This window comes from Cricetulus griseus, chromosome 2 (assembly GCF_003668045.3).
Source record: "Cricetulus griseus strain 17A/GY chromosome 2, alternate assembly CriGri-PICRH-1.0, whole genome shotgun sequence".
Taxonomy (NCBI): Eukaryota; Metazoa; Chordata; class Mammalia; order Rodentia; family Cricetidae; genus Cricetulus; species Cricetulus griseus.
The window spans coordinates 99,345,686-99,359,134 of record NC_048595.1 but is presented as its reverse complement, the minus strand read 5'-3'; the positions used below and the strand labels follow the sequence as shown (position 1 = coordinate 99,359,134).

The 13,449-nt window shown below is 39.7% G+C and overlaps 1 protein-coding gene and 1 pseudogene across 10 annotated transcripts in view; one reads left to right on the top strand and one right to left on the bottom strand.

Moving 5' to 3' along the window:
• Positions 1-488: 488 nt before the first annotated feature.
• Positions 489-1,421, top strand: LOC100759270 (annotated as a pseudogene).
• Positions 1,422-2,213: 792 nt separating this feature from the next.
• The window catches only part of Rnf38 (ring finger protein 38), a 70,967-nt gene continuing 59,731 nt past the window's right edge, over positions 2,214-13,449 (bottom strand). For all 10 annotated transcript variants that reach the window (XM_035439895.1, XM_035439897.1, XM_027403203.2 and 7 more), the window contains 3 exons: positions 11,251-11,372; positions 7,193-7,292; positions 2,214-5,676 (listed from right to left, as the gene is read on the bottom strand). In XM_035439895.1, the coding sequence (XP_035295786.1) occupies positions 5,614-5,676; positions 7,193-7,292; positions 11,251-11,372 (285 nt within the window). In that variant the 3' untranslated portion in view covers positions 2,214-5,613. The remainder of the gene's footprint in view (positions 5,677-7,192; positions 7,293-11,250; positions 11,373-13,449) is intronic.

Below are 13,449 nucleotides of genomic sequence, written 5' to 3'. Positions count from 1 at the left end.
AGCCAACATCAGTCAACATTCCAACAGGCAACAACTGATTGGACTCAGTGTTATTAGTCATGGTTCTCCAGAGGAACTGAACCTGTAGAATGAATAGATATAAAGGATTTATTAGACTGGCTTACAGGCTGTGGTCCAGCTAGGCCAACAATGGCTGTCTACCAATAGAAAAGGCCAAAGAATCCAGTAGTTTGTTCAGTACATGAGGTTGGATGTCATAGCTCGTCTTCAGTATACACTGGAATCTCAAAGAAGTAGGCATTAATCCAATGAAGGAATGAACTTGTCATCAAGAGCAAGCTTCCTTCTTTTATGTCCTTTAGATAGGCTGCCAGCAAAAGGCATGGCCCAGATTAAAGGTGTATCTTCCCATCTCAAAAGATTCAACCAAGAACCTGGCCTGATTCTGTCCTGTGTGTCTGTTCTGAGGAGCAGTAGGCTGTTTTCTCCATCTGACTTCTCTCATACCAAGTGCGAGCCTCCACCTCATGGAAGACTTGATGGATATGGACATGAGCCCTCTTAGGCCTTAGAACTACCTTTTCGGTTGTGAACTAAAAGCTGACAAAAATTATCACTTTAATTTAGCAGTCCATTAAAGTAACACTGGCAACTTTGAAAATGTCTGTACAACCAACAGTTTCCCTTGGGGGCCTTGAAATTACACCACCGGTGGCCTTACAGTTGAGGTGTGGTTGGGGGCCTGTCCACATTAGTGGACAGCACCTAGTAGCTATAGAGGAAGATGCAGAGTCAGAAGATAAAGATAAGGAGGATGTAAAACTGTTATGTCTGGCAAGCAATCTCCTCCTGGAGGTGTTAACAAAGTTCCACAGAAAAAAGTAAAAATTGATGAAGATGAGAAGGACGTTGATGATGAAGAAGATGATGATTTTGATGAAGAAACTGAAGAAAAAGTTCCAGTGAAGAAATCTGTACGAGATACCCCAGCCAAAAACACACAAAAATCAAACCAAAATGGAAAAGACTTAAAACCATCAACACCAAGATCAAAAGGTCAAGAGTCCTTCAAAAACTTCTAAAACCCCAAAAGGACCTAGTTCTGTAGAAGACATTAAGGCAAAAATGCAAGCAAGTGTAGCCGGGTGTTGGTGGTGCACACCTTTAATCCCAGCACTCGGGAGGCAGAGGCAGGCAGATCTCTGTGAGTTCGAAGCCAGCCTGGTCTCCAGAGTGAGTGCCAGGACAGGCTCCAAAGCTACACAGAGAAACCCTGTCTTAAAAAACAAAAACAAAAACAAACAAAAAAAATGCAAGCAAGTATAGAAAAAGGTGGTTCTCTTCCCAAAATGGAAGCCAAGTTCATTAATTGTGTGAATTGCTTCTGGATGACTGACCAGGAGGCTATTCAAGATCTCTGGCAGTGGAGGAAGTCTCTTTAAGAAAATGGTTTAAACAGTTTGAAATATTCCATCTTAATTTCTGTAACAGCTGATAAACCTGGCTGTCCTTTTTATAATGCAGAATGAGAACTTTCCCTACTTTGATAAACGTTGTCCAGGTTCCATTGCCAAGAATGTGTTGTCTAAAATGCCTGTTTAGTTTTCAAGGATGAACCCCACCCTTAACTTGGTTTTCAGTGTGTATGCAATGTTATGAGAGGACACAGTAATAGTGGTGCTCAGATGTGGAAATGGCAGGGAGACAAAAATATACATGTAAAATAAACTCAGTATTTCAATAATATTAAAAAAAATTCAATCAAGAAGAAAATCCCATATAGGTATACACGGGTGCTTGGGTTTGTTAATTCTAGATGCAGTCAAGATGACAACAAAAAACAGATTAACACAGTGGGTTTAAAAACTGGGGGATGGAGACCTATTGGAGGTGCCTGAGGGAGTGGGAGGGGCAGCTGGGTATGCACATGACCAACATACATTGCTTACATGTATAAAACTGTAACAATAAATATAATTTATTCTGTTAAAAGCAAGTTGGGTCAGGGGAGATAGCCAGTTATGTACCTACCTTGCAAGCACAAGGACCCAAAGTTTTGATTCCGAGAACCCACATTAAAACAAAATCAAAAACGGGATGGTGGCACATGCGTCAAAGAATACACTGTGGAAGATTAAGCTTAGTGGTTAGCACCTCAACCCAGCTCTACTACCCTACTATATCCCATCACCCCTCCACCCCTTACAAACACAGCTTCTAAAAACACACCTAACATGAAACACAACAGATACTTTAAGTGTACATCATACATTTATTACCAACAACCCTCTCAACTCCAAAATTGGGCACAGGGATTAAAAATAAAAATTCATTGCACTACTTAGTAAAGCATTACTAGTAACTTTCATAAAAAATGTACAAACTTTGTTAAAAATTTATCAAGCCTTCAAATGATTTGGTTACAGATATTTATAATACATACATTTAAAACTATGTTAACTGATACAATGGAATATGATTTGAGGAAATGACTCAGCAAATGATTCCAACAAACACCCCTGTGAGCTTTCATAATCTTAACAAACAGCAACTTGAGGTAACCAGATGCACTGTGGAGGACAGACTTCTAAAGAAGGCCTAGAGATACTGGGAAAAATATTCTCAGAAGCTGGCAGGCAGATCACACTTGCAATTATCACAAAAGGCCCAAATTTGAGAATTTTAGCAAATTACAGTTCAGGGAGTATAAAATCTAATATGCTTTCACAATTTCAGATTCTGCTTAAAAAAAAATGGACAGAAAAATCTTAGTATGATTATCTTGATACTTGGAGGCCTTGAGTTGTTTTGTGGAGGTTGGAGTTAAAAAAAAAAAAATACAACATATGGTGATTCATGCAAAACAAAAAAACCAAACTCCACACAAACCAAAATACAAACAAAAAGCCCAAACCCCACAACTAAAACCTGCAAAAACAAAAAAACACCCAAAACTAAAGACCACAAAAACAAAAAACACATACAAACAAACAAAAACCCACAGCTGAGTTCAGACAGTAAAGGCCAATATTGTTCTAGGAGAGAGGATGAAGATTACCAACATCCATTTGCCACCTGGTGCATCTCCCAAAATGATGGCTGGGCAGGAACCAACTGCACCTTCTCATTTGCTGGCCACCAAGATGCCCACCATGGCTACCTGGATATCACACCAAGCGTGCTCCCAAAATACACTAAGCACTCAGTGAACAGAAGTCTGAACCATCTCTAAGAGTGCTGTGCTAAGACAAGACACCCCCAAGGAGACAGCAGTCAGAAATACAAAACAGAATTTCACCAGGACAGATCTGATGCCTTCTAAATTGCCAACTACTTCTATTTAAAAAAAAAAAAAAAAAAAAAAAACCTACTGGAAAGGGGACTTTATGGCAAACATCGACAGAATAAAGAAAGGCTACTTTCCAGTCATTAGCACAATGTGCCTTGGGATTCAGTATCTCTGTATAAATAGGAAAGTGCTTCACTTGTGTGCATCAATAAAACAAATACTGAGTGGACAGTGTTATGCTAGAGCTATACAGGTATAAAGTTTTTGCAGCTATATAAAAGTGTATATATAATATGGACTTGCCATTTTAAACATGATTTCTTTAAATTAAGAAAAGATTAAACTGTATGTGATTTGGAGCTGACTGCTATATGTCAATAATTTTGGTTTTTAACACACCATTTTATTCATTAGGAACAGGAGGGGGTATCCTAATGATTTAAAAGTAACATGTGCATTTTACCACTAAGTGTATTTCTGACATAAACACAAATCTAGGAGCAAACAGAAAGTAGGTCAAATCCTATTTGTCTGACTAGATAGAGGCAACAGTGTCTGGAAGAAGACAAAATTGTGCTTCTGTGTGAATTGACTTTCCTGAACTCTAGGCTGTGGTGAGCTTAGAGACTTGAAGGGAGGGAGGGTAAGGATCATGGCAGTAACAAGTAGTTGAACACTCTCCCTATCAGAATAAAAAAATAGGCCCAGTGCCAATTGCGAGTTGAGTGAGGTTGGCAGCGAGATGTCACATAGTGACCGAAAGGCTGCAGCATGTGAGGCTGCAAACAGATACCGGTAACTCACGAAGAGGCAGACAAGGCTAAGCACACTGAGAGAAGGAGAAAGGAATCCAATGTTGCTGATAAACAACTTCAAACAATCTGATTTAGTTTCAATGAATCTGTTTTGTTTTACACAGCCAAGTATCATTCCAGATTAAATAAAGGTCAATTCCTTGTTTGACAGCATTATTTCTTTTTATACAAAAATCCAATCTTCATTTACACTGCAAGTATTCTGGGTACCTGTGGTACTAAGCTTTTCTCATTCTAACATAAAAGAAAAACATCAAAACAAATCAGGCCCAAGGAATGGGATCACAGCGCTTGATCCACCCAGAAACAAAGGTTTCGATGAGAACTTCAGGACTGCAGTGGGGGAAAACACCAAGTGAAGTAGTTCTCTTAAAACAATTTAGTTGCCCTTGGGGGCCTGAGCAAAGAACACACACCAGAAACCAAGCTGAGTTAGGTAACAGATTTTGTTCTGGTGCAAGTCAAGGAGGCAAGACTTATGGGACCAGTGGTATTTTTGAAAATATATTACTTGAACATCTTCGGGAACAGACTACAAATCTACACATTAATAAAATCACAGGTCCTTTCTGTAAGACACTACTGGAAATGTAAAGGAAAAACAATAAGTATCAACACTCAGATCACTGATTGAAATGCTAATATTGCTAATGATGATGTATGATATTGCACCTTCTTTTTGGAAATAGCAAGTTGGAGACTTAAAAATTTTCTTTTACAACAGAATTGAAAAATAAAAAAAAAAAAAATTAGGTCATGGAGTGAGAATCTGACACTTTCTTAAGTGACCCACTTAGGATCACAAAAGAAGAGAAGGGGACAGCTGCCTGAAGCAAAGGAAGAAGGCTTTTCTCATTCCATTCACTGGGAGGGAAGGGGATGGAGTATTCAATGCTTAGAATTGATGCACCCTTAGCAATCAGTGTGCAACAGCAAACACAAGGGGAAAACCAGTGTACAGTACTAGTGCTGTTTAAATAACACACCAGATTATACATTGCAGCATAATTAAAACTACACACACATTCTTGGTACATGCTGGTATATAGGATCTCATACACACATTAGCTACCATGCCCCCACACATGTAGTTGCACACACTCTTTCACACAGATTCACTTATCACCAACAGTCATACACTGCATTCATTTCCACTCACAGTTTCTGAAGGCTCTATATAAGGTAGATTGCTATATCATCTGGGGCTACCATTTTTTATAAAAGCACATGCTAAAAGATCACGTCCACTGTAATCTTGCAGCAACACTCGGAATGATCACACAAAAACCAGGGAATGTTAGTGCACACACGAAATTAAGCTAAAGAAAAGATCTTTGGAGTTCCAATCACACAGTTAGTATAACAATCCCATAATTGTGAAGACTAATTGTAAGCTTTTATAGTTGATTAAGTCACACAGTGCAAAGAAAGGTCCATTGACCCTTTTGGTAAAGGGAGGGCTGGAAGCCACACAGGTTAAGTTCAATGGATAGTCCATATATACACGTGATGAGGAACACCCAAACTAAATCTGTGCTCTTAGGCTGGTCACTCTGAATCCCGATGCACTTCTGAAGCATCAGCTCGGCAAATTGGGCAAGTACGATTTCCCTGAAAAACAAGAGGAAGCTCACTGGAGTCATGTCTCATACAGTGAAGTGCCCAGGTCTACAGTTACTTCCATATGGTCTTTATATTCTGTTCCTTTAAAAACAAACACCTCTGCAGGGCAGTGGTGGCACAGGCCTTTAATACCAGCAGAGGCATGTGGATCTCTGTGAGTTCAAGGCCAGCTTGCTCTACAAAGCTACCCTGTCTCGAAAAAAACAAACCAAACAAACAAAACCCCCCAAAACTAAACACCTCCTAAACCAGGGTGGCAGTGCAAGCCTGTTATCACAATGGGATAATAGGTGGAGTCAGGAAGATCAAGATTTTCAAGTCAGCCTCAGCTACCGGAGACCCTGCTTTTTAAAAAACAAAACAAAACAAAACAACAAAAACCAAAACAAAGCAAAACAAACTACACAAATCTCCAAGACAGACTTTGTTAAACATGACTTGCTATCACTAGTTTAGAAAAACTTAGTAACTAACTTAAAATCAAAACTTTGCCTTTCCTCGTGTCCCCACTCCCACCCCCAACCCAGGAGAACAACATGAATGGGGCTGAAGATTAACTTCAGGGTTGTCATACACACTAATCTAGTTCTTTTTTTGAAACAGGACTTTGATCTCATTCTCCCTTAGAGACAGGACTACAGGTGTATCCTAAGAGCCTGGCTCTAGCCTACAGGAATCTTTTTTTTTTTTAAATAAAGGCAGGATCTCTCTATTTTATTTATATTTTATTCACATAATTAAGACTATCCAAAGAAATACTTGAAAAGGACAAGAAGCCTCACAGACCACTTCTAGGTCTTTTTTTTTTTTTTTTTTTTTTTTTTTTTTTTTTAATGCATACAGTGTTCTGCCTGCAGGCCAGAGGCCAGAAGAGGACACCAGATCTCATTTACAGAAGGTTGTGAGCCACCATGTGTTGCTGGAAATTGAACTCAGGAACTTTAGAAGAGCAGCCAGTGTTCTTAACTGCTGAGCCATCTCTCCAGCCCAAACACTGCTATGCTATTCTTAATCTTTGAGCTTCTCCATATGCTCAAGAGAAGGACTAGTAAGAATTAAGTAAAAAGCTTATTTTTCCATAAAAATCTCTGGTAAAGAAAGCCCCGATGAGGTTCCATCCAAACTCTGATTAAAAAAAAAAAAAAAACCATCTCAATCCTAAGGAGCCCAGGTCTTGGACTACACCAGGATAAAATCCAAGCACACAGATAATAGGGACAAACAGTCTGCTCCCTGCTTTTACCATGCTGATGGCTGCAGTTTTCTTTTCTTCTTTTAAACAATACTGGAAGTTGAACCCAGAAATCACCCATACTAGGCGCACACAAAACCACTACCTACAGTCTCTGCAGTTACTCTTTACTGGACTTTCCAGAGTGCTTCCTCTAAAAGCTATGCTTCTATTTATCTCCTAAACCCGCCCCCCCCAACCATGGCCTTAGTCAGATATGGTCAATAAGAATACAAAACAGTTATTTTCTTTATACTTGTGTGATCATTTTACCTTAAGCCATTTATCGACACACTTGGCATGGAACTCGTGGTTACAGGGTAAGACTCTAAGAAGCTGCCTTGACTCAAAATCACACATGCACACTACACACCTGGAAAAAAGCAAAAAGGTCAGTTTTGGTTTTATATTTGTTATGACTATTATGATTACAAAGACACTCTCAGTTATCAAAATATTACTTAATTTTGTTTAAATTACCACTATTCCTGAAAATAATGTTGCTAAGGGATTTACTGAGAGTTCTTTGCTTTACTAACAGATTATCAAAGCATCTCTAGTTAAGGAGCTAGAGAGATGGTTCAGTGGTTAACAGCACTTGTAAGTATAAAACTCTAAGTCTGAAGCCCCAGCATCCATGTAAAGAGCTGGGCATGACTATGTGTGCTTGTAACCCTGGTAACCAGAGGCAAAGACGGGGAAGTCTGAGAGCTCCTGGTTGGCCTGTCTAGAAGCAACGGCAAGGGAGCTTAGTGAGAGACAATGAACTAGAGAACACCTACTGTTCTGTGAACGCACAGGATAGTGCGCCATTCACATGCAGGTCTACAGTCTATATTCTAAAATATAACACACACATTCATCAGAAATAACAAAAAAATATTTCTAATTAACATCTAGTCTGAAAACTAAAACTACTATACCAAGGTTGAGCATGGTGGTGCACACCTCTAATTTCAGTACCTGAGACAGAGGCAGGAGGATCTCTTTGAGTTCGAAGCCAGCCTGGTCTACAGAGTGAGTTCCAGGACAGACTCCAAAGCTACAGAGAAACCCTGTCTATAAAAAGAAAGAAAGAAAGAAAGAAAGAAAGAAAGAAAGAAAGAAAGAAAGAAAGAAAGAAAGAAAGAAAGAAAGAAAGAAAGAGGGAGGAAGGGAGGGAGAGAGAGAGAGAGAGAGGGGTGGGGAGAGAGAGGGAGAGGGAGGGAGCGGAGAAGAAGAGAGGGAGGAAGGAAGAAAGGAAAGAGAGAGGGAGGGAGGGTGAGAGAGAGAAGGTACTAGAATGTAGGATATTCACATGAAAAAGCGCAAAAGTAGATCCATAAATCTTACACCGTATAATAAATTAGCCAGAGCTAGGGAGGTGGCTTGGTGGGTAAAGTTTGTTGCATAAGTATGAAGACCAGAGTTCAGATCCAAAGGACTCCCATAAAAAAGCTGGGATCTCTGGGCCAAGCTGGCTAGTCAATTAACCAGGTTGAATGAATCAGTGAGAGACCCTGCCTTAAAGGTGGAGATGGTTGAAAAGACACCTAGTATCAATCAACTTCTGACCTATATGTGTATACACATACATGTATACCTGCATACACACACACACACACACACACACACACACACACACACACACGCACACACATGCAAAATAATTTACCTAAAACAACGGATCAAAATTCTAGATTGGGAGGGAAGTCAATTTTTGTGATCTAAAGGTAGATAAATTTTTTTTGACATGAGGAAAATACCATCATCAACAAAAAAGCAAACAATAAAAACAACTAAAACAAAATTAATCAAAATTAGGTGGGGATACACCTCAGTAGTAAAATGCTTGACTGCATATGTTAAGCCCCCCAACATCACAAAACAAACTCACCAAAAATTTAAGAAATGTGGTTTTTGTTTGTTTGTTTGGTTTTTTGAGACAGGGTTTCTGTGTGGCTTTGGAGGCTGTCCCAGAACTATCTCTTATAGACCAGGCTGCCTCAAACTCACAGAGATCCACTTGTCTCTGCCTTCCCAGTGCTGGGATTAAAGGCATACAATCCACATCAGGTTCTTCCTCAATTGCTCTCCACCTTCCCTCCACTTACTTCAGTTCTATAGCCACATTTATGTGGATTCCTGCAAAGGAACTCAGGCTGCTGGCCTATAGCACACCTTTACCTCCGAAGCCATCTCATTAGCCCTGATCTAACATGTTTATGAAAAAACTTCTTAATAAAACTGGAGCTTGCTGATTCAACTAGGCTGGCTGGTCAGCAAGCTCCAGGGATTTTGTCTCTTCTTCCCTAGTGCTGGGATTACACGAGTGCATAGCCCATGGCCCCCTGACCCCAATTAAAAATGGTTCTGGGGGTTTGAACTCAGGTCCTCGTGCAAGCACTTTATCCACTGAACTATCTCTCAGTCAAACCTTGTTTGTTTTTTAAGATTATCATTACAATCTTTCCACCTTCCCTTTTCTTTCTCCAAACTCTTTCATATAGCCCTCCTTGCTCTTTCAAATCCATGGCCTCTTTTTTCACTAATTGTTATTGCATACATATATGTATATACATATACATCCCTAAATACAACCGGCTCAGTCTAAACTCAGTCTAAATGTTACCTATATGCATGTTGTCAGAGACGGCCAATTTGTAGTACATAACCAAAGACAGAGTCTTTTACTTTCCAAACTGCCTACCACTGCCTTCCCAACACTGGGATTATAAGTGTCCATTGCCACACTTGGCCATTGTACATGGGTGCTGGGGCTTGAACTCAAGTCCTCACACTTGTTCAACAAGTACTTTTAAGACAAAACCATCTCCTAAGCCCACAGAATGGGGGACATTATTTGAACATCTTTTATCCCACAAGGAATTTTTATATTTAATATACAAGAAACTTCTTCAGTTTGGTAACCAAAAAAAAAAAAAAAAAAAAAAAAAAAAGACAATCCAATTTGAAAATAGTGATTGGAAAAAGGCATTTCTCAAAAAAATTATACATACATACATACATACATACATACACACACACACACACACACACACACACACACACACACACTTAATGTTAGTATCCTCCAGTGAAAGGAAAGTCAAACCTCAGTAGGCTAACATTTTAAACCCAGCAGGACAACCCAGAGAAGACAAGAATGTTCTAAAAATGTAGAAACTGAAATCCCTGTGCATTTTCTCAGAATGTAAAATGGGAAAACTGACAACTATCAAAAGGTTATACACAGAGCTATGAACTTAACTCAGCAACTCACCTCCACCCAAGAGAAATGAAAACATAAACCCAGAAAAATGTTATACAAATGTTCCAAGTAACATTATTCTTAAGAGTCAAACAATGAAAACAACCTAAATGTCCATCAACTATAGAAAGGATAAACATGGCATATCTATACTATGGAGTATTTTTAGCCATAAAAATGAACACTTGAGCCGGGCGTTGGTGGCGCATGCCTTTAATCCCAGCACTCGGGAGGCAGAGGCAGCGGATCTCTGTGAGTTGGAGGCCAGCCTGGTCTCCAGAGCGAGTGCCAGGATAGGCTCCAAAGTTACACAGAGAAACCCTGTCTTGAAAAACAAAACAAAACAAAAAAAACAAACAAACAAATGAACACTTGATACAAGCTACTCTACTACATGGACCTGGAACAAGTTATGCTACATTGACTTTCTGGGCAGACCGAAGATTACAGTATTATAGTAGCGTTTCTCAACCTGTGGGTTGTGACCCCTTGGGGGAGAGGGTTCAAAGAACACTTTCACAGAGGTCACATATCAGATATCCTGCAATGTTAGATATTCACATCACAATTCATAACAGTAGCAAAATTATAGTTATGAAGTAGCAACAAAATAATTTTATGGTAGGGGTCACCACAACATGAGGAACTGTATTAAAGGGTTGAGAATCACTGTATTATAGGAGTCCAGACATGTGCTATCTAAAGACAGAGGAGATAAGGCATGAAGTAAGAAGATTGAGAAAACATGGGGAGTAGCTACTAGCAAGTGAGAGGAGACCACTCTGTGGAGCAATGAAATGGTCTAAGTGGTGATGCTGCACAGTTTCACAAACATGCTAAAAACAATGAACAGGTGAACTTTATGAATTTCAGCTCATTCCATTTTTAAACCTCCTAATGACAGTCACTTGCTATTGTGACTAAGAAATATAAATTGTCCATATGACTAATAACTACCTTACTGGCCAACACAGACCCAGAACTGGCAACTTACCTTTATCACATTACCTGACACTCAAACTTGTACTTCATTAAAGGTAAGAGAAAACCGTGAACAGGAGCATCACAGAAACATACTTACAAAGTCTGCTCTGACTGGTGGTTGTTAGGATTGAACCTGTAGGAAGGAAGCTGTTCAATATCTGCTTTAGTCAGGCCCCGAGGTTTCGCCTCTCCCAGTCGTTCTGCCAGGTTGAGCAGGGCCTAAAGGAAGGAAAAGAAGACAGATTTTTATCTTTCTTTACATTTTCTACTGAAGTAATATCAAGACAATTACTCATGTATGTGCACATGTATGCACACACAACACCATGGAACACATGTAGAGGTCAAGAGATTTTATCCACTGAGCCTTCTCTTTGGTCATCCACTGAAGTAACTTCTATATGTTTTTTTTTTTTTAATTAATTAATTTTGAAACAAGATCTCACTCTGTAACCTAGGCTGTCCTAGAACTCAGTATGTAGCTCAAGCTAGCTGTAAGCTCATGGCAATTCTCCTGTTTTGGCCTCTCAAGTGCTAAGATTACTGGTGTGAGCCAATATGCCCATACTTACACCTTTTATTTTACAAAGAAAACCACATACTTACAATAAAACTGAGTGGGGTTCCTGGGATAACAACCTTAACTTGATTCCTGTCCTATTTCTCTGAGACTACACCCTGACTTTTTAAGATTTTTCACATTTGCTTTCAGTAAGTCTTTCTATGCTCACAAGAACAGTCATGTCCAGTCTGGAAGTCAATCCCTCCTGTATCTGTTTTACATGGTATTTTTCAGGAAAGGAAGAGCACAGCTACCATGGGAATGATAACCAATTGCTTAAGAATTACTGAGTGCTTTTATCAAAGACAGATCAATTTATAATACAGTACAGAGACGAATATGCAACAGAGCCAGCTGCTCTAATCAAAATTGCTTTGACTCAACAGATAAAGGCACTTACCACTAAGCGTGACAACCTTAGCTCTAATCTCCAGACAGGAGAACCAACTCTCATAAATTATCTCATGGCAAAGGTGCGTGCCCAGATGGACGGACAGACAGACAGACACATGCACATAATAGTTTAGATATGATTGACTTATATGAGCCTCAGGGATGTAGATTACATCTACTACATAATTTATTAAAGACAAGACTTTTCAAAAGAATACAACAGGGCTGAAAAGATGGCTGTGGTAGTTTGAATGTAACTGGCCCCCAAAAGCTCATAGGAAGTGACACTATTGGGAGGTGTGGCTCTTTGGGGAGAAGTGTGTCACTGTGGGAGTGGGTTTTGAGGTCTCCTATGCTCAAGCTACATCCAGTGTGGACTCAGTTCACATCTTGTTGCCTGATCAAGTTGTAGAACTCCCAGCTCCTTCTCTAGCACCATGTCTGCCTGCATGCTGCCATGTCCCACCATGATGATAATGGACTAAACTTCTAAAACTGTAAGTCTCCCCTGTTAGATGTTTTCCTTTATAAGAGCTGCCATGGTTATGGTGTCTCTTCATTGAATCCCTAAGACAATGACTCAGCAGTTAAGAGTACTACCTGCTTCTCAAGAGGATCCTGGTTTAATTCCCAGCCATCCACATGGGGCTCACAATTTTCTGACACCCTCCTCTGGCCTCCAAGGGCATCAGAAACATACATGGTGCACAAGCACACATGTAGGCAAAACATCTATACCCATAAAATTGTGTCAAAAAAATTAATTTAACATCAAATATCCAATTAATGTTCAAATACTACTGATTATTTTCAAAACAGGTATGTTATTCAAATTGGGATGCAATACTACCACGGTTTGATATGTCAAACCTTTTAAAAATATATTTATTTTACTCCATGTATGTGTACACATGTATGTATGTTTGTCAATGGAGGTTAGGAGTGAGATGTTGGATCCCTTGGAGCTAGAGTTACAGGTTGTTTATGAGTCTCCCCCCACCCCATGGGTGCCGGAATCTTAACTCTGGTCCTTTGACAAGGCACAAAGCAATGGTATGGCATTTCTCCAGTCCCTCAAGTCTCTTTTTATCCTTATATTTGTTGAAGAAACCAGGTCAAAGACCTGTAGAAATTCCCAATGTGTGGTTGTGAACATAGCTTAGTTGGCAGGGTGCTTGCTTAGCATACACAAGACCCTGGGTTCCAGCCCCAGCACAACATCAAACCAGGTATGCTGGAACCATTAATGGCAGCACTTAAAAGACAGAGGCAGGAATAGCCAGAAGGGCAATGCTGTATCACAAGTTAAAGGTCAGCATGAGGAACCTGTCTCAAAATAAA